This window comes from Meles meles, chromosome 1, assembly GCF_922984935.1.
Source record: "Meles meles chromosome 1, mMelMel3.1 paternal haplotype, whole genome shotgun sequence".
NCBI classification, from domain to species: domain Eukaryota; kingdom Metazoa; phylum Chordata; class Mammalia; order Carnivora; family Mustelidae; genus Meles; species Meles meles.
The window spans coordinates 175,739,560-175,761,677 of NC_060066.1; the positions used below are offsets into that span (position 1 = coordinate 175,739,560).

Consider the following 22,118-nt stretch of genomic DNA (forward strand, 5'->3'; position numbering starts at 1 on the left):
AACTGTGTTCGCTCTCTCTACTTGCACTTACCACAATGGATTTTTACTGTCTGTTTTCCCCTGTAGACTTGAGTTTTCAGTGTCAGGGAGTATGGTTTCTTACTTATTTTAGTATTCCCAGTATCTGGGCATATAGATGTACAACAAATGGCTAAATGCATGAATTTTTTATTTTGTATTTCCCCGGTATGTTTCTCTCTGTACTTTGTTTCTGCCTGGTAATAACAACACAAGGACAGTTTATTTGAATACTTTGTGTGGCAGTCAGCTTAGTGCATTAAATACATTTTTGTATTTAGCCAGTGTGTTATAATTTATTTCTTTTTCTCCTTTTTTCTCCTAAGGGTAAATGACAGGAGGACAAAGAAGTTGCCCTGTTTGTTCATATTTCAGGAGTGCCTAGTATAATGACTCATAATACATCAGCAGTTGTGTAAATGGTAAATGACTATGTTAGTAATGTTAATCATTGAGTTTTCTACTGAATCACATACACTGTATAGTATAAAGCATATTTGTATAGTAGTCCAATAGACCCTGAATTAGGAGTTTTAAGCAAAATAGTTCAATTTGGTTATCTTTAACCTTCCTAGCTGTTTTCCCTCAGCAGTACCTTATCTAGTCAACCGTTCATGTAAGTGTACCAGCCAGAGTTACTGTATTTTCTCAACTAGAAATGGAAATGAAAGGTCCTATAATTACACAGAACACTTGAAATTGAGACTGAATGAATATTATCTCTGTACCCATGTGTCAAAATTATCCCTTCCTCCAATTCCAGTAGAAATTCTTATTCCTAGTACTTTTCCAGATAGAGGTTAAGCAGTTACGGTTTCTGGTGTAGGTAATTCTCTGCAGAGGCTGCATGAGTGATCAGTAGACAACCCCCAGAGCAACGCTTGCATTTTAAGAGAGGAGTGTGCTAAGTAGGCCAAATACCAAGTTGGTGGAATGTGTGTGGCTGACAGTAACACCCTGCTAGTATTTTACTAAACCAGGGATTGAAAAGTAACAGATCTTTGCACATCATAGTATAGGTAAGTTGACAGTTTCCAGTCAAAGATTTAGTCATTTTGCTGAAAAAGGATGCTTTTTATTTCCTGGGTTTGGGTTTTATTCCCAGGAAAAGACAGTGAAACAGTTGCAAGAATGGTTCATCGTATGAAAATCAATCAATGTAATATATACCACATTAATAGAATGAAGGGGAAAAAAACCACATGATCATCTCAGTTAATACAGAAAAAACATTTGACAATTCAATACCCCTTCGTGATGAAAATACTCGATAAACTAACAGTGGAAGGGAGCTTCCTCAACATGAGAAAAGCCATGTATAAAACCGCACAGCTAGCATCATACTAAGTGTTGAAAGACTGAACGCTTTTTTCTTGAAAAGCAGGATGAACATGCCCTCTTTCACCATTTCTATTCAACATAGTACTGTACAATTCTGTACTTTCTCGGTGCTCATAATAATTGTACTCTTAATCCTTTTCACTTATTTTTACCCATTCCCCCATCCATCTCTCCTCTGGTAACCACGAGTTTGTTTTCTATAGTTAAGAGTATTTCTTGGTTTGTCTGTCTTTTTTTTTTTTTTTTTTTTTAAATTTCCTTGTTTGTTTTGTTCCTTAAGTTCCACATATGAGTGAAATCCTATGTGTACCACATTTTTTTTTTTTAAAGATTTATTTATTTGACAGATAGAGATTACAAGTAGGCAGAGTGGCAGGCAGAGAGAGAGAGAGAGAGGAGGAAGCAGGCTCCCAGCTAAGCAGAGAGCCCGATGCGGGGCTCGATCCCAGGACCCTGGGATCATGACCTGAGCTGAAGGCAGAGGCTTTAACCCGCTGAGCCACCCAGGTGCCCCCCACATTTTCTTTATCCATTTGTTGATACACAGTTACTTTCTCTTTACTTCTTGGCCATTGTGAATAATACTGCAGTGAACTTGGGAGTGCATATCTCTTTGAGAACCTTTTCCAGTTCTTCAGGATAAACACTAAGAAGTTGGATTGATGGATCATATTGTTGTTCTATTTTTAATTTGGGGGGGATCCTTGATACTGTTTGACATGATTTTTTATATGTACAAAACCCTAAAGATTCCATAAAAACAATGGTAGAGCTAATTAACAAATTTGGCAAATTGCAGAATACAGAATCAACACACACAAAAAAGGTTGCATTTTTATGCAGTTTTTACTAGCAGTGAACAATTTGCAAAGGAAATTAAAATGTTTTTTAAGGGGCACCTGTGTGGCTTCAGTGGGTTAAGCCCTGCCGTCGGCCCAGGGTCCCAGGACCCTGGGATCATGACCTGATCATGACCTGGGATCCCAGGATCCTGGGATCGAGCCCCACATCGGGCTCTTTGCTCAGCAGGAAGCCTGCTTCCTCCCTCTCTCTCTGCCTACCTGTGATATCTGTCTTTCAAAAAAATAAAATCTTTAAAAAAAAAATCTTTTTTAAAAAAAGCGCAATTTTGGGGGTGCCTGGGTGGCTCTGTCGGTTGAGAGGCCAATTCTTGATTTCATCTCAGGTGGTGATCTCATGGGTCCTGAGGTTGAGCCCTGAGTCAGGCTCCGAGCTCAGCAGGGAGGCTGCTTGAGATTCTTTCCCTCTCTTTCTGCCCCTTCCTTGCCCCTGCTGGCGTGTGCGCCCATGTGTGTGCTCTCTCTCTCTCAAATAAATCTTCAAGAAAAAAAAAAAGAAAGCAATTTCATTTGTAGTAGCATCAAAAAGAGTCAATACTTTGAAATAAATTTAACCAAGGGGGAAGAACACTTGTACAATGAAAACTAGGAAACATTGCTTTGATAACTTAATGTTTGATTTTGATAGTAGAGAAATAAAAGCTGATAAATGTATATAATTTGGGGTTAATAATAAAAAAGTTCTTTTAAATTATCTCTTTTTTTAAAGAAGATTATTTATGTATTTATTTATTTATTTGACAGAGAGGGAGGGACCACAAGTAGGTGGAGAGGCAGGCAGAGAGAGAGGGGGAAGCAGGCTCCCCGCTGAGCAGAGAGCCGGATGTGGGGCTCGATCCCAAGACCCTGAGATCATGACCTGAGCTGAAGGCAGAGGCTTAACCCACTGAGCCACCCAGGCGCCCCTAAATTCCTCTTTATTTTCATATAAAGTTGTGTTAAATAAGTGGCCCTTACAACTAAAGGTGTCTTAAAATTGGAACGTGTGATAATACCTCTCTGAGTGTTAGGGAGGTTAAATGATACAGTGCATATGAAATATGCTAGTAAGATAATGATGAAAATAACAACATTGATGTTAAAGAGTGGTAAGATAATGGTGAACATAACAGCATTGATAATAGAGGCAAACGAATGATTGAGAGCAAGAAGTCTTACAATCAGACTTTGTGGATTTGAATACTGGTTCCAGTACTTAAATAGGTATATGAATCTTGAGTCACTCAGTTTATTTATGTGTCATTTTCCTCATCTGTAATGGATTTGATAGAAAATACTTTGTCAGGTTAAATAGGCTTTTAATGTGTAAAGTGCTTAAGACTAGTAGTTGGTGTTTAGGAAATATTCAGTAAGATTTTAATATATGTTACTTATTAAGCTATAATATCCTCTGTATGTGTAGGTTTGATTTTAAAATGTCATGTATTTAAATTTTTACTTTATGATTTAACTAACCTTTTAAGTTTTTATTTATGTATGTATTTTTTTAAGTAGGCTCCATGCCCAATGTGGAGCTCAAACTCATGGCCCTGAAATCAAGAGTCTCAGTCTCTTCTTACTGAATCAACCAGTGAGAAGCCCCTTAACTTGCCTTTTTAAAAGGCAAAATTTCATTGCTGATTCTTTTGGGTCTTTGGTACCCCATTTATTGTGAAATTTTTTTTTTGTTTCATTTGTGCCAAGCTACTAAATGAGCTACTCTTCATTTGTCTCTATTAAATTGCAGCATGTTTGTTTGCCTTTGATTACTATAGGCCAACTTTTACTAATCAGATGTATTAGTTCTGGGTTATTAATCTTCCTATCCAACTGGGTGTCAGTGGTAGGCTGTGAGGGTTTACCCTCACTCCCATTTTGTAAGTCATCATAATAATGAACATTCTTTTTACCTAGTTCTTTGCTATTTTAGAAATGAACAAACAACTAATAAACAGCAAACACGCATGTTTTCTTAGTTCACTTTTTTTTTTTTTTTAAAGATTTTATCCACCTATTTGACAGAGAGAGATCACAAGTAGGCAGAGAGGCAGGCAGAGAGAGTGAGAGGGAAGCAGGCTCCCTGCTGAGCAGAGAGCCCGATGCGGGGCTCAATCCCAGTACCCTGAGATCATGACCTGAGCCGAAGGCAGCGGCTTAAACCACTGAGCCACCCAGGCGCCCCTTCTTAGTTCACTTTAAGAAGTTCATTTAAGAAATGGTATTTATTTCAAATTGTACATGAGACAAAGTGAAGTTGTGTGGCTATTTTTTAAAAATGTTAGGTCTCTAGTATGAAAAGAATGGAAAAAGCAGAGATTTGTTGCTTTGTTCTTTGAACTGTGTTGTTCTTAACTGTATACAGTCAAGAAGTATATAAAATTCATTTTATAGCCAGTTTTATCACGAGATCAGAAACATTTTATGCAAATGATAGGAAATGCCAGTTCTTGAGTGGAAAGGGATTATGTTTATGTAGTTGGTAGGTCTGGGGAGTAGAGCTGGCTTCAGATGTGTTAGGGTCTGAATGATATTAACTCCTCAGTTTTTTCTTCATATCGTGGCTCTGGTCTCAGGCAGGCTTTCCATTGTAGCACTAAGATGATTGTAAAACTTCAGGCTTATACACTGTATAACTACTAGTATTGTGGAAAAGAGAATTGCTTTTCTGATAGCTCCCACAAAAGAACTGAGATTTTGTCTGATTGGACCAACCAAGGTTCACATTTCTTCCTGAAATACTTGCTATGGAGAATGGGTTGAAGAATAGGTTTGCCAGAAGGAATTGAGGTTACTGGTGGTTAAGGGTTGAATTGTCTCTCTCCCATTCAGTTTCGTATGTTGAAGTCCCAAAATGTGGCTTTGCTTTGAAATAGAGTCATTATGGATGTAATTGTTGAGATAAGGTCATGCTGGAATAAGGTGGGCCACTAACCCAGTACAATGGATGTCTTCATCAAAAGCAGAAATTTTGACACAGACATAAGGAGAATGCCATGTGAAGATTGGAGTTATGTTGCCACAAGCCAAGAAACTACCAGAAGGAGAGAGGGCTGGAATATATCCTTCCCTAGTGCCTTGATAGGGAGCTTGGCCCTACCAACACCTTGATTTTGGACTTCTGGCCTCCAGATTGTTAGTACATTTCTGTTATTCTAAGTCCCTTGGTTTGCAGTGCTTTTTTATGACAGCTTTAGCAAACCAATGTAGTGATCACGAATTTATAGTAATACCAGTCTGTCTTATTGAGTGACTTTCTCAGTTGCAGCCCCAAAGAAAAGAGGGTAGTTGGGTTCATCCAGGTTTGGGATTTTGCTCTGTTGGTATGACCAAAAGACAAGAGGAGTAAGAGAATTCAGGTTATTGGCAAGAATATTATGGAAATGGTGCCTCATTGTATCTAAACTGAATGAGAAGGAAAGTATAGTGAAAGAGGGTCTGGTGGTTCAAAGTCAAAATGAGAGGGTCCGTGGATATGAGGTCTTACAAGGCAAAGGATACCTTGAAAGAAGACGTTATGTTTGTAGAACAAGATGCTCAAAGTATGATTTAGGAGGAAGAGTGGGTGCAGGTAAAGGTAGAAGAGCCAGGAAGGATGTTACCATGGGAATAAGAGAGGGACTTGGCCATACCATATGTATAACTCCCATGTTTCAGTGACCACTGGAGTTAAGAGGTCTGAGAAGTAAGAAGCCAGGTTGTTGGAGGGGTTGTTTAAGTCTGTGGTGAAGTAACCCATTGATGATGATGAGATTCAGAGTAGAGAGGAAGACAGTGAGTCAGTTGCCAACGTCTTAGATGAGATAGAGAAACCAACTTAAAAGATACCAATGTTAAGGAAGACAAGAGTGTAATTTTGTTGAAAGGTAAGAGCCTCAAAAGAGTAGAGATTGATTGATTGCTTGATTGATTGATTGATTGATTTAAAGTAGGCATGGAGCCCAACATGAGGTTTGAACTCATAATCCTGAGGTCAAGACCTGAGCTGAGATCATGAGTCAAACACTTAACCAACTGAGCCACCCAGGTGCCCACCCCCCTTTTAAAATTCAAATTAGTTGACATATAGTATACTGTTGATTTCAGGAGTAGAATTTAGTGGTTCATCACTTAGATATAATACCCAGTATTCATCTTAACAAGTGCCCTCCTTAATGCCCATCACCCATTGTTTTGCTTTTTAAAATAAAAAGTTGAGTAGTATAATGTGGACAAGCTGCAGAGGTAATCAAAGAGGATTTATACCTATTTCTGGACCCTGACATAGGTTGGATGTTAAAACTGTACTATTTGAGAGTGTTACAAGGGAAGTGAGAGATTGAGTTTCATTTAAAGAGGGGAGTCTGAGAACAGACGTTCTGACTTTGTTTTAAGGAGAGGAACAGGTGTTATTTCATGTTGGGAGGTGGAGGGAATGTTCTGAGAAGAGGTTGAAAAAAAATGACTCTGCTTATCTTTTTCTTTTCTCTTTGTACTCGACAATAAACTCCTTTAGAGCAGGGACTGTGTATCGCTGTGCCAAGCTCAGTCTTTGGGAAGTAGTAGGTTGTCAGTAAATGTTGAATGAATGAATTTATACTCCCAGCAATATTTGAGAATTTAGTGTTAGAAGGAATTTCATTAATAATCATTCATTCAGCTAACATTTATTGAGGGTTTCCATATGTAGATACTATGCTAAGTATTGGGGATATGATGGTGAACAAGATAGGTGGGCTTCTGCTCTCATGGAGCTCGTCTAATAGTGAGGGCTGCAAAAAACCACACAGACAAAATGAAAAGAAGTTTATTAAGGTCTCTGAAGGAAACAAGGCTGAGGTAGAAAATAAGAGAAGAGGACCTACTTTACGATAATCCAAAAAAGTCTTGGAGTAGGTAGCACTTAAGCTAAGTCCTAAAGAAAATGGAGATACCAACTATGTTTTTTAACAAGAGAGAATGACATCTGCAAAGGCTGTAAGTTGGGTCAGAATTTGCTCTTTTACTGAAATATCAGAGTGAAGTTAGTGGCCCTAAGTGATGCTGGAGAGGTAAGCAGAGACTAGGTCATGAAGAGATTCCAAGCCATGGCAGAGTTTGGATTTTATTTTTTGTCAAATGAGAAGGCATTGAAGATCTTAAACAGGTGAATATTATTGTCCTGATTTATATTTTTATATGACCACTCTACAGTCCATATGGGGAAGCAAGAATAGGACCGAGAGGGTAGGTAAAACTTCATTAGTAAAGACAAGATATGGACTGAGATTTGGAGAGAGATGGATAAGTTCAGTGTATGTTTTGGAATTAGAGTTGGTAGGACTTGCTGATGGATTGAAAACAGAGTGAGAGGTAGGCAGACTCAGGTATATGGCTTGTGAACCTTAGGTAGTTGTTGGTGAGGGAGGAGTGGGTTTTTAGAGAAACAAAATGTCTGTCAGATGTTTGGGAAATATCCAAGTGGAGATATAGATAATTAAAAGTTTGGATATCAGTTTGATAGTCATCAGCATAAGTGTGATATTGAATAATAAGAATTGATGTGATCATCTGGGTTAGTTCAGAAAAAGGACCTGAGAGTTGAGGTTGTTAATGTCCTCTATAAAAGGTAAAGTGCTATACAATGTAGGCGATAGTTATTTTGTTTCATTTCTTCCTTATTTGAATTTTTATAAATTCATGTATTATTCATGCTTAAAGATAATGGTTTTCCCAGTGATTTTTCTTTTATCTTAGGCATGTATAGGGCTTACTGTCTTCTGGTGAGAGACCAAAGCTACTCTTTGTATTCATTCTTTGTCACTCCGCCACTTTGATTTTTGATCATGTTAAACTGGATTTAACAAAAGCTGGTTCATTATTGGTGTGAGTTATTGATATGGTCTGTTTATGTGCACTGTTTTTCAGTAGGATACAACTATGTCATCTTTTGAAATCCTTTTTTTTTTTTTAAAAGATTTTATTTATTTATTTGACAGAGATCACAAGTAGGCAGAGAGTCAGGCAGAAATTGAGGGGGAAGCACTTTTACCTTTCATTTCTGATCATCTCCAAAGCAAATATATTCTTAGATCTAGATTTTGAAAATTTTCTTTACAGTACTGTTCTTGGAGTATTCTTGGGTTTTTGCCTGCTGTGTTACCAATTTATAATGCTATGTTTCGGGACAAACATGAGCTATTAGCATGTTTGCAGAATGGAACATTGCAACTTTAAGTAGAATATAAGCTGTTTTGGGGACAGGAGCCCTGTATGATTTTTGTAAACCCAGATACCTAAACCTGTTGCTCTGTTCCTAGAAGACCTCTAGTATATATTAATTATTAAATGAGTTTTGACTCCTAGAGCTGATGGTTAATACTGTGCATTCTTTAAGTGAACTGCCCAGCTGGCTGCTTATGTTTACTTGAGCTCCTCCTTATCAGCTTTAAAGGTGAGGACTGCTGGCATGACTAGCTTTTCTCCATCCTCTACTCAGCTTCAGGGTTGTTTTCCTTTCTAAAGTTTCTTTATTATTACATTCTTTTGACTCTTCAGATGTCTTTAGGTTGCCAAGACGTTCCCTTTGTCAGTTTGGATTGCTCCTTTTTTTTTTTTCATTCTTTCATTTACTATTCGTTTTTATCCTTTTTTCCTTTGTATTGTGAAATACACAAGTCTGTTTTAAACATCACAAGACTGTAGAGGTTTTGCAAGCCAGTCACATTGAATAAATGTATGTGTATAAATGCATAGGCTTTTCTGGTTGTATTCATTTATTACTTTGGCCTTTGGAACTGCTGTTCTTTATTAAAGGAGTTGGTGGTTGTGGTTGTGATGGAGTAGTTGAAAGTATGTCAGGGGTAGTTCCCCTTCTGGTTCCTCAGTTCTCTTGAAAATGGAGTATTAGAAGGCTGTATTCTAAGCAGCTGAATTTTTGTGTGTTAATATATCAAAAATACTTGTATGGCAATATCTGGAAAATTATGTGCATTATGACACTTACTCTTTTGTAACACTCTTATTTTTTTAATGTCTGCTAGTACTGAATTATTACTCATTTTCTTAAAATTTTAGGAGAGCAAAACAAGGTTTTGGGTGGTTTATTTGGAAAAATAAAATGTATTCTGTAGTCTCCTTTTCATTATCTAAACTTCTGGGACACCTGGGTGGCTCAGTGGGTTAAAGCCTCTGCCTTCGGCTCAGGTCATGATTCCAGGGTCCTGGGATGGACCCCTGCATCAGGCTCTCTGCTCAGCAGGGAGCCTGCTTCCTCCTCTCTCTCTCTGCCTGCCTCTCTGCCTACTTGTGATCTCTGTCTGTCAAATAAATAAATAAAATATTTTTAAAAAGTTAAAAAAAAATAAACTTCTCTACCTGCTTGCCTTTATACGCAGTGTTCTTCCTGTCTGAATTTCTACCTTTCTACTTCGTAATGGTCTAACACCACCTTTTCCAGGGAAATTGCAGAAAGATTGCCATAGAGATGTGGCATATATTCTTTACCCAGTTGTCCCTAATTGTAATACCTATGTAACTATAGCACAATAGCAAAACTGGGAAATCAACATCAGCAGAATTCACAGGCTTTATTCAATGTCATCGGTTTTATAGATATTTGTGTGTGTGTGTGTGTATGTATGTAGTTCTATACATAAGTGATTTTATCAGGATTCATAAAAATAATTAAGGTAAAATTCCATCACAAAGATTTTTCATGTTACTCCTTTGTATTCATACCCACTCCCCTCTTTATTTTGTTAATTTATACACCGGTTATTCTTATGTTATTCACTGGTTATTCTTTATTGTACGACCTTGTGGTTAACAGAAAAAAGATAAGCATCATGTTTTAGAGGTTATTTCTTTATTTTTACCTTTTCCCCCCACATTGTACTATAAGCATTTACAATAAGTCTAATACTAAAGTTTCCATTCCTTTTGTCCATTATAGACTTGTAGTCTCTCAAAGTCCTATGATATAGTGTCTACCCTCCACAAAACCCCCCAAAAAAGGAAACTAAAAATTCCATATGAACCAATTCTTGACATTTATTTACTAACCTATGAATTTCCCTAATAACCAGGACTTTCTCCCCCACCCCCCTTTTATTACCTGGTATTCTTTGTTATTAGATTACCTATATGTTTTGCTAGATTATGTTGGAATAAGAAATAACCTAAAGCCCCATCAGTGGCTTACAATAACAAAAATTTAATTATTGCTCACATTGTAGGTTCCCTAGTAATCACCTATGGTTCTACCCTATGATTCTTTTTCATTTTAGAATCTAGACTGAAAGAGCACCCCCTATATGTTCTCTCTCGGTAGAGAGAAAGGAGCAAGAGTTGGGAAACACACAATAGCTCTTAAAACTTCTATTTGGAACTGGAAGTTTCTCCTATTTCACTGGGCAGTATAAGTCACATGGCTAAGCCAACAGTAGAGTTGTACTTGCCACAGAGAGGCACTTTTGTCACAGAGAGGCACAAGTCACATGGCAACAGGCAGAGATATTAATGCTTTGAAAGAGGAGAATAAATGATTGAGAATTACAATGCAGCCTGCCTTAGGATGGTGTAGTATGCAATACTTTTGTAATAACTTTTTTCTCACTGAAGTTTATTATACTTTAAATGATTTTTTTGTAGTAAAAATAACAGCTCCTTTTTTTTTTTCTTTGTCATATTAATTAGGATATTGGTTCAAGCCAAAATCACAGTGGCTTAAACAAGACAGAATTTATCTCCCTTAAGTAACTGTCCCGGTAGGGTTAGTGGTATAGGGCTGATATGGCATCTTCATGATAGCGTCCAGGACATAGGCCCTTTTTCACTTGTCATTCTTTTATTCTCAACCATGTTTTCCATCTCTCAGTCTGGACAGCTGCTCCATATTGTGCTACCATATATGCATTCTGCATTCTGGCAAACTGGGAGGGCTAGGAGGTAGAAGCGTTTTCCTTCTCTGTAGGTGCATGAACCTGGAGTTGGACACATTATTTCCTTTCTTATTCCATTGAGGAGAACTGGGATTGTAAGAGAGGCTGGGAAATGGAGCTTTAGCTAGGTGTCCACATGTCCATGTAAAGCTTAGGGGTATTGCTCTGAAAGAAGAGAAGAAAGGGTATTAGGAAACAAGCAGCCATCTATTTATTTCAATTAATTTAATTAATTCAATTAATTTAATTCATATAAGAGAAATAGATATTACTAGCACTTGAAGATAAGGAGATAGGCTTTTTATTTTTTATTTATTATTTTTATTTATTAGAGAGAGCGTGCGTCCAGGAGCGGGAGGAGGGGCAGAGGGGCGAGCAGATTCCTTGCTGAGCAGTGAGTTCCATGTGGCCTGATGTGGGGCTTGATTCCAGGAACCTGAGATATGACCTGAGCTGAAGTCAGGTGCTTAACCAGGAGATAGGCTTTTAAAGAGGTCAGTAAGTTGTTCAAGATCATCTAAGAAGCAGTGGAATGGACTTTGAATCTAGGCCCATTTGATACCAAAACTTGAGTATTTTTTTTTTTACAAAACTGTTTGCTTTCTAATATTTATTATTTATAAACACTTAACATTTTTCCAGAGTAGTAATAAATAGCTACTGACTCTTTAGAAGGAATTCTTACTGCTTATGAAAATTTTACTTTGTGGCAGCTAATAAGAATTTATTATATTTGCTTTTAAATAATAAGAATGTTAGAATTTTAAAAGGCCAGATTTTTATTTGACAACTTTAAAAGTTTTCCTTTAAAAATAATTTAGATGCTAAAAATTCAAAGGTGATTTTGAATACTGATTTCAAGTTTTGGGATTTTTGTGTTTTTCCTCAAATTGAAAATAGCTTTATTGTTTTATTTTAATTATAAAAATAGGAAATGCTTGGAGCACCTGGGTGGCTCAGATAGTTAAGCACTTGGCTTCGGCTCAGGTCATGATCTCCAGGACCTGGGACCAAGCCCTGTGTGGGGATCCCGGCTCAGCGGGGAGCCTGCTTCTCCCTCTCCCTCTGCTGCTCCCTATGCTTGTGCTCTTTCTCTCAAATGAATAAATAAGATCTTTTAAAAAAATAGGAAATGCTTTTTATAAAAAATTTCCAGAGAATAGAGTTGTATAATGAAGAATGTAAAAGTAATTTATTATCCCATTATTCAGAGATAATCACTATTACCATTTTAGCTATGCCTTTCAGATTTTTTCTCTCTGCATTCATTGTCAGTGTTGTGTATCTGTCATTTCTTTTTGATCTAAAATGATCATATTTCAGGAAAAAATATTTTTACTAAAACAAGCTGAAAACACTTTTTCTTAAAGAGTGAATTGGCAATTTGGATGGCTTTTTCCATTCTCACTTAGCTGTATCGTATTAGTATACTAATCAGCACAGGGTGTACTTTAGAACACTTAGCTAATGCCTTCTTAAATGTGTTTATGTAGTAACCAATGAGTCTGTATTGTGATGATTAATAAAGTACAGTTTGGAGCTCAGAATTTCTTTCCTGTGTATGAGATTTCCTCCCCACCCCCTGCCTTGCCACCAGGTCCTAAAAATTCAACTGAATTATCTTTAAAAATAACCTCTTCATTATTGATGGTATTTGCTTCCTCTAGCAAAGTATCTTCACTCTTATCTGAAAGTAGGATGGGTATGTAATTTTTCACTCAACCCAGACATTTTTGAGAATGAAAGGGACACTTGCAAATATTTAAAATTCTGGAGGTTTTTTGAAATATATTTTTCTGGGCATCAAAATGATTACATTGGTAGATCAGTATAGTAGTTCTAGGCAAACACGATTTTTCAAAAATGAAATTTACTAAAACATTTGTACTATATTATAATAAAATTAAGTCTTTTTTAAAAGGATTTTATTTATTTATTTGACAGAGAGAGCGCGCGAGAGTGCATGCACAAGCAAGGGGAGCAGCAGGCTGAGGGAGAGGGAGAAGCAGGCTCCTTGCTGAGCAGGGAGCCTGATGTGGGGCTCAATCCTAGGACCCTGAGCTGAAGGCAGTTGCTTAACCAACTGAGCCACCTAGATGCCCCAAAATTAAATCTTTATATTGATTATCACAATATTAAAAACACATCCAGAATAATTATTTTTGGTATCGTATTTTCTATCAGTTTCTTAGCCATACCTGTCTCTAATATGGTATCACTGATACTTTACTGAACAGTGTAATTATTTTTCAGTATAGTTTAACTAGTTTAAATTTTTTCATGAAATTGTTGTAGTTTTCAGAGTTACATATTAAGGTTTGTAGTTGTTAACCTTTACAGTTTATTTTCTGTAATCAGTAATATTTTTTTTTAAAGATTTTATTTATTATTTGACAGAGATCACAAGTAGGCAAGAGAAGCAGGCAGAGAGGAGGAAGCAGGCTCCGTGGACTCTGGGATCATGACCTGAGCCGAAGGCAGAGGCTTTAACCCACTGAGCCACCCAGGCGTCCCCTGTAACCAGTAATATTTTTAATTGCTAATAAACTCTGTTTGTTATGATGTATCTGGTTATCTCAGGAAAAAATTTGCTAAGTGGAGAATAGTCTTAATTCTTATTTTTTTTTACTGAAAATTGTAAATTTGTCAGCCCCAGTATTTTTACAGGTTTTTTATTTTTGCCTCTATTAAGCTACTCTTTTTGACAAATATTTTTATATAGACAAATCTTATCATGAAAGTTGTCCCTAATTATGATTATTTTACATGTTCCACTAAATTCAGATGCTGCAAATTGTAGGCTTTTTGTAATTTCATTTCATTGTAGTACCAGTGTCAAATACCTTTTCCACTACCTCACAAGGTTATAAGGAGTTGGCTGTCTAAAGTTGCTTGTGACTGAGGATACTTTTCAGTGAGTGTCTGCATGCTCTTGTTGAAAAGAAGGTGTGATACTGTATCTGTGAAGAATCAGGAAAAGAAAGAGGGAATTAGAACTAGTCCTCTTTCAAATTTCATCCCTTGTTCAAGTGGAGAAAGCACTTACACTACTAGTTGATACCTTGGCCAGAAGTTGTGGTTTATTTTAATATAGTGACTAATAATAATTCATTTAAGAAAATGCAAAAATGCGAAATCTGAGACAAATGGTAAACTGAATGGTATGCTGGGACAACAGATTATGAAGTAAGACTCTCCTCAGAGAACCAAGGCACGTGGAAAGCAGCATGGTATTGTAAAAGAGCACGGAACTTGGAGTGGGATAAACCTGCGTTTAACTCTGGGCTTTGCCATTTAACAGCTTGCGTAAGTAACCTCTGTGAGGTTAGGTGTGTTAGGGTTTTCCAGAGAAACAGGACCAACAGGATAGACACATACTCAAATACGCTGATTGACTGATTTTAAGGAATTGGCTTATGTGATTGTGGGTGATGGCAAGTCCTAAATCTGTAGGGTAGGCCAACAGGCTAGGCTGGGGATCCAGGGAAGAGTTGATGTTGCTTCTGAATCTAAAGGCTTTCTGGAGGCAAAATTCCTCCTTTCTTAGGATACTGCAGGCTTTTCTCTTAAGCCCTTCAATCGATTGGATGAGGCCCACCCACATTATTTTACTCATTCTACTGATATAAATGTTAATGACATTTAAAAATTACCTTTAGAGTAATATCTAGATGGGTGTTTGACCAACAACTGGGTTAGCCTAGCCAAATTGACACATAAAATTAACCTTCACATTAGGTTTCCTCATTTGCAAATTGGAATGATACTATGTGGCTCACAAGGATACTGTGATTTATACTAGGTTTCTTTATTTGCAAATTGGAATGATGCTATGTGGCTCTCGAATGCGTTCTCAAAGTTGGTATTCAATGAATGTTGATGTTTTAAAAATTTTTTTATTTATTTAGGGGTGCATGGGTGGCTCAGTTGGTTAAGCAGCTGCCTTCAGCCCAGGTCATGATCTCAGGGTCCTGGGATCGAGCACTTCTTGCTCAGCAGGAGCCTGCTTCTCCCTCTCCCTCTGCCTGCCACTCCCCCTGCTTGTTCTCTCTCTGTGTCAAATAAATAAATAAAATCTTTTTTAAAAAGATTTTTTATTTATTTGAGAGAGAAAGAGAGAGTATGAGCTGGGGGGAGGGGGGTAGAGGGCACAGGGAGGGAGCGAAGCACACCTGCTGCTGAACAGGGAGCCCAGTTCAGGGCTCAGTGATGGGACCCTGAGATCATGACCTGAGCTAAAGGTGGATGCTTAATGGACTGAGCCATCCAGGTGTCCTGAATGTTGATTCCTGAATACAGTTTTATACCCATTAAGGCTATAGGTCCCCCCTTGATGCTTGAAGGTTTTTTTCCCCGTTTATCTTTGTATTTCAACCTAAGCCTCTCTTGCCCCCTCATCTACTTAATGAGTCCTGTCAGATCTATCTTACAAATATTTATTCAGATCATACCCTTCTTTTCTGCCATTGCCGGTGTTCAGGTCCCCTCTACTGGGCCCATTAAAATTATTTCCTAAGGAGGCTTCTATCTTCCATCTTATTTTCCTTGTTCACAAGTAATCACCTAGACCTAATACTATATTATATATTAATAAGTTTTGAATCTGTCCCCTTTGTCCATTCTCATTTTCTTTACTTTTTCCAAGGTATGTGAATCCCTTCTTATGTTGTCTTCTACGAAACTTCAAAATCTTATCTCCAGTTCCTGTCTCCATTCAGAATGACTTACTATTCTTTCAAATGTAACAGATTTCTGTTGATTGCATGCTTTTTGTACTCTTACCTCCGTGTAGAATCACCCTCTCCCCTTCCCTGCCATATTTCAAATTCCTGCACTGGTGTCACTTCTGTGGAGCCTTCTTGGACTCCCTTCCTGGTTCCAGAACACTCTTAAATATTCGTGATCCGGTGAACCTGAGCCTTCAGACGTTGAAACTCCTAAACTGCCTTTCAGATGAGGTAGTAAATCTGTTTATTAGCTGATCAGGGAACTCTGAACTGTGGTATGAATTGAATGGCACTCCTTGCCTACAAGTGTTTAAGGTCAGAGCATATAAATACCATCTTTTTATATATCAGTTTATGTATTCACTAGATTATTTTATCGAAATGTTTTTGAATTGTGTTCATAGGGACCTTGGATACTTGTGTAGAAGATGCATGCTGAAGGCTTTGGGCCTTTCTTAACCCAAACAGTTCACCCCTAATTTGTTATTTGTTGGGTTTCTTGGTAAAATTTGGATGAGGAAAAGAAGTTTTGATATCAAAAATAATTTTAAAATTCTTGTTTTATTTTGTCTACTTGATTCTTAATAATCCATATAGCTGCCTTTTTTCACTTTCCGTTCTCCCTCAAAAGAAACTAAGCCAAGTATATTTTATTCTTATTCATCTTTGTTTTTAAAAATCAAGTATATTTTACTTACTCATCTTTATTTTTCCAGTATCTGTTGGAAGAATGTAAATACACAAATACAGATTATTGAATAGCATTCAATTTCTAATTATTTATTTATTTTAGTTATCAAGTGGGAATCCTGTATATGAAAAATACTACAGACAGGTAAGATTTTGTATCTTTGTTGCCCTAGATTGACTATAAAAATACTTTCAACTCTTGATGGTGTATTTGCAGATTACTACCCATCTAAACACATTTGATGTGTCTTGTTTTCAATTTCTTGTGCTTTAGCCTCCTACTTTGACTGCTTATGGTTTGTTTTTTTTTTTTAAGATTTTATTTATTTGTCAGAGGGAGAGAGGGATAGAGCATAAGCAGGGAGAATGGCAGGCAGAGGTAGAAGCAGGCTCCCTACTGAGCAAGAAGCCTGATGTGGGACTCGATCCTAGAATCCAGGGATCTTGACCTGAGCCAAAGGCAGATGCTTAACCAAATGAGCCACCCAGGAGTCCCTGCTTAATTCTTTTTGACAAGCTATCAGAAAAATGGAAGGAAAGAGACAATTAAGCCCAAACATTTAATTGTCTTAAATGTCTGTCTATCCATATAATCCATATAATGTATACCATTAGATATGTTATAAAATCCATGTAACATTAGATATATTAATCTAGATATAATATCCAAATTAATTTTAGGCCAAATAAGAATGACTTTTCTGTTGTTTTTAAGACTTATTAAAGTTTAGGGGTGCCAGGGGGCTCAGTTGGTTAATTAGCTGACTCTTGATTTTGGCTCAGGTCATGATCTCAGGATTGTGGGATAGAGCTCTCCCCCCACCCCACCTTGTGGGGCTCTGTACTCAAAGTGGAGTCTGCTTGTTCCTTTCCTTCCCCCGTTTCCCTTCCCCACCTTGCACTCCTTTTCTTGCACGCATCCTTACTGTCTTAAATAAATAAATAAAATCTTATTAAAAAAAGATGTTTTAAGTTTAATTTTTACAAAGTTAAAAACCATGATTTTCATACAAATATGAAATGAACATGTGTCAAGCATTTTATTTACTTCAGCTAATTACTGGAAGAACAGTAAGATGTAAAAATGAGAATATGAGTTGTAGAGATTTATATTCTCCACTAGACAAAGTTCATTTATTGGTATGGACAGGAAACATTGCATTGCTGTCAGTTTTCTATAATTTAACTTCTATTCCTCCTAGTGTAAAAGAGCCTAGTGAATAGAAAGTCAATGAGGGGTTCATACATCAAATCTGTTGAGGGTGTAGACAATCTCATTTGCCCATTTCCAAATACTGGATCATATTTCCTAACAGTCTCCTTATCTGTGATCATGATCACAGAAAAGGCTATAATTTGACCTGGCTATTTACATAATTACAGCAAGTTTATTAATGAACCATTATAAGTCTCCTTGGATACGACTTGCAAATCTACAGACATACACTCACTATATAACAACTTCAGAGGCTGTAGAATTAATTTCTACCTGAAATCTCTAAAGAATCTTGGATTGTACTTTTTAAAGCCTTTGGTATTTTTTCTCTATCTTGTGACCAAGACCCAAACCTTAGAAATTCTTTCTCCCATTTTTCATCTGCAGTACATATGAATTTGAATGAACTTATCTCATCTTGAGGATTCCCATATCTGCTAAGGTTCCTAGCCTGCTAAGTGACCTTGCTTTACTGTTGCTGAGACTGGGACCCTATAGACCAGGTTGCAAGCCAGTTTTCTTGAGAGGGTTTTCTAGACATTGTCTCTGTATAAGTCATTCCTTTTTCCTTAATAGCAACTTTTTCTTTCTGAATAAAAGATAACTATTCTCAAATAGACTTTATTTTGTGCAGTTTATTTACTCAGCTATATCCTGATAAAAAGGAGAAAAAATAATTTTACCTGTTAATAACTATATTGCCATAAAAATAAGGACATTCCATTGAAAGATTTGTTTTTGAGGTCTGAAGGGTCAGTGAAAATTAGATCCCATCAAAAGCTATTTCATTCAGTTTACAAAAGCAGAACCTACTAAATTGAGGGCTAAAGATAACTTAGGAGATAAAAAGTGCTTTTCTACATACCCATTAGAAAACAGAATATTAAAAATAATACCAATAGTATTCCAAGTTAGTAACCATAATTAAATATTCCTCAACAGTTTATTCAGTCCTGTGTAATTAATTCTTTTTCCCCTGAATCTTGGGTCAAGAGTCTGCTTTCATGAAATAAAACTACTTCTAGACTCCATAGTTCTGGATATTCTGACTTAGTTCACCAGTACAGTCTGAGAGTTGTCTAAAGTGATGTCAGTCAGAAGCCTTTATCCAAAAGTCTGTGTTTTGAAGTATTAATAATTCAGATTATGTGGAATAGTTCTTTCCACGAGGGTCTGAAACTGTCTTTTTTTGTCTTTAATGAAGACACACAGATTCTAACTTGTAGCTTACGGCAGTTGCCCAGAGTACAACAGAAACTCCTGTACACGACAGAGACTAAATGGCTGTTTAAATTTATCATAGTAACCAAACGAATGGAAGATAGTAAAATTGGAATATGATACATAAATATTTTATGAGAGTTTGATCAGTGTTTCCCTTGATGGTACCTCTGTTTAGGTCATGCTAGGGATAGATGTCCCCCACCCTAACCCCCCAGTCGGGGGGTAGACAAAGAAGAAGGAGTTCTGGAGATTTTTTTTTAAAGATTTTATTTATTTATTTGACAGAGATCACAAGTAGGTAGAGAGGCAGGGGGGGGGGGGGGAGCAGGGAAGCAGGCTCCCCACTGAGCAGAGAGCCCAATGCGGGGCTCGATCCCAGGACTCCGGGATCATGGCCTGAGCCAAAGGCAGAGGCTTAAACCAATGAGCCACCCAGGCACCCCATGTTCTGCAGATTTTTAGAGGCAGGTTTCTCTACCCTTTTTGTACTTCCTGGTTACTCCAAATGGGATTGGGCTTTTTTTTTTTTTTTTTGCTGAGTGCCAGGTTTATCCCATGTTCCAGCACTCAAAAGAAAGGATTTCTCTTCTCTGTCTTCGCTGGAATTGGCCTGTCTGGAATGCTTTGTGAATGTTTACAACAAACTTAATCTTTTAACTAAACTGGAAAAACAGCTAGCTCACAAATACCCTTGAATCATGTTACTTTTCCCATGACTTCTTAAAACTTACTTTTCATTTTTACAAACAATTTTACTTTAGGAAATCTTACGGAAGTGACAGTCATTTTTTGAGCTGTTTTCTGTTTTAAAGGAAAATCCCTATAAATTAAAATGATGTGTTTCTGTTAATGCACTTTAGGAACTTAAGAATTTTAAAAACGTTTCCTTAAGTTTATTATGGAATCACTGCTGGTTTTTGAGCTGCTACTGCTTTGATTTTTTTTATTAATTGTTGCAGTGTCTAAGAATAAGTATAAAAGCAGAAGTTAATGATTTAAAGATGTTTGAAAAAAATAAGGTAACATATACAGCTATTCTCATCTGTCAAAAGACCTTTTCAGGAAATTATGCCCTTTTCCTTCTATTACTATTAAGTTCATTAGAATTTATTTATGTATTTATTTATTTTTAAATTTATTTGAGAGAGAGAGTATGAGCAGGAGGAGGGATAGAGGGAGAGGGCGGAGCAGATGCCCTGCTGAGCAGAGTCCAATGTGGGGCTTGACTCCAGGACCTGAGTCCAGGGCAGACACTTAACTGTCTGAGCCCCTCAGGTGCTCCAAGTTTATTGGAATTTAAATGGCACCTATAGAAGACTTGGAATCAGAAGATAAATGTTAATATTGTGACTGTACTAATTTTGCTGTACTTCCTCTGAGCTTCAGTTTCTCATTTGTATAATGGGTATGATAAAAAACAAAACAAAACTGTAAATGACCAGTGCTGTTGAGATGGTATTCTACTCATGTGGTTCTCCATATATTTCTTGGCTTTTGTTAGTCAAAAGATTCCTGTTCCCTTTTTGAAAAAGCCAGTTCCCAAGTCACAGGGAGGAAGGCAGGTAAAATGATGATAATTTTGTCTTTGTGGTTTTTGTCAACTTACAGTTTATATCTTTTCAGGTTGATACAGGCAATACTGGAAGGGTATTGGCTTCTGATGCTGCTGTTTTTCTGAAAAGATCAGGGCTTCCAGACCTGATTCTTGGAAAGGTAGTGTTTGTTCTTTTCAACTAGATTATAATGAATATTTATGTCATGGTATAAATAAATTGGATTCAAATTTAGAAAGATACCATCAAGAAACTTAGAAGTAAGAATTGAATCATTGAAGCAGTTATAGTAATGCAATGGAGGGAATTTGTGGTGCTGTGATTTACCCTTTTGAAAAGTAAGGTGTTTTTCAGATTTTTAGAAAATGAATTACTTTTTAGTGAGATAAAATGAGGAAGTAATAGTACATTTGGGTATTGTGGGAAGAAACAGTGCAGCCTGGGAACCTTGCCACCCACTCAGAGTTGGCTCTATCTCTGCTTCCTCTATTACAACTGTCTCTAACTGGGTTTAATTTTTGGTGAATAGAGTTGGGGATAAGAGGCTTAGAAAAGAGTACCAAGAAGTGGGAAGTCCCTCTCCTGGTGAATCCTTATACATGATATTAATACTGTTTATTATAAATTTATAATTTATTCACAAATGAACATGAACTATAAGAAGATCATCTTAATATGGATCTAAAATCAAGGTAGTAGGGTCTAATAGAAAGAGCATTAGATTTGGAATTAGAACCTGTCTTAATGAAAAAGGCATTGGACTTAGAAGTTAGAACCTGGGTTTCACTTCTTTCATTGATGCCTTAAATGTTCTTGAGTAAGTATCTCACTGAGTCTTAGTATCTTTGTGTAGGATTGCACTAAATAACTAAGGTTTCTTCCCAATTTTAATTCTATGATTCTTAAATCTGACCAAAGAGAATGAAATTGTATATTACAGGGATTTAATTTATTATCTTTAAGAGATTTTTGTTTAAAATATATATTGACTTTTTTTTTTTCCCCTGAATTTCAGATTTGGGATTTAGCTGACACAAATGGCAAAGGAATCCTGAACAAACAAGTAAGATTCAGAGATACATATGAGAAATTTTTTGAGTGCTTCAGAATAAAAACCAGGATTTTTTTCTAATTTTAAACTAGGAATTGGTTTTTTACCAACATTAGGGTTTTCAAGGGCAAGTGTTAGAACAGTATATTGGAAAATATTTCCAATTCAGTAGACTTTAAAATAACTGATTCCCAAAGGTTAGTTAGTGATCATTTGGTGACATTGTTCTCCTGTAATGTCTTAGTCTGTTGGGAGTTCTCTGACAGGATAAAACAGACTGGATGGCTTATAAATAGCAGAAATTTATTGCTCACAGTTCTGGAGGCTGAAAATACAAGATCAGGCTGCCAATATGTTTCGGTGAGGACTGTCTTCTTGGTCGCAAACTTCTTGTTGTATCCTTACAAGGCTGAAGGGACGAGGGATCTTTCTGGACCCTTAAAGCACTAATCCCATTCATGAAGGCTTAAGCGCTCTCTGATGTCTTAAGTGCTCCTCAAAGGCTCTTCTTTCTGATACCATTACCTTTTTCAACATACTCAGTTTCTTACCTGTGCAGTAT

The 22,118-nt window shown here is 36.8% G+C and overlaps 1 protein-coding gene across 2 annotated transcripts in view; it reads left to right on the top strand.

Moving 5' to 3' along the window:
• The window catches only part of EPS15 (epidermal growth factor receptor pathway substrate 15), a 150,592-nt gene that overhangs the window by 16,912 nt on the left and 111,562 nt on the right, over window positions 1–22,118 (top strand). For both annotated transcript variants that reach the window (XM_046005784.1, XM_046005776.1), the window contains exons 2-4: window positions 16,616–16,657; window positions 20,576–20,665; window positions 21,521–21,568. In XM_046005784.1, coding sequence (XP_045861740.1) covers window positions 16,616–16,657; window positions 20,576–20,665; window positions 21,521–21,568 — 180 coding nt within the window. The remainder of the gene's footprint in view (window positions 1–16,615; window positions 16,658–20,575; window positions 20,666–21,520; window positions 21,569–22,118) is intronic.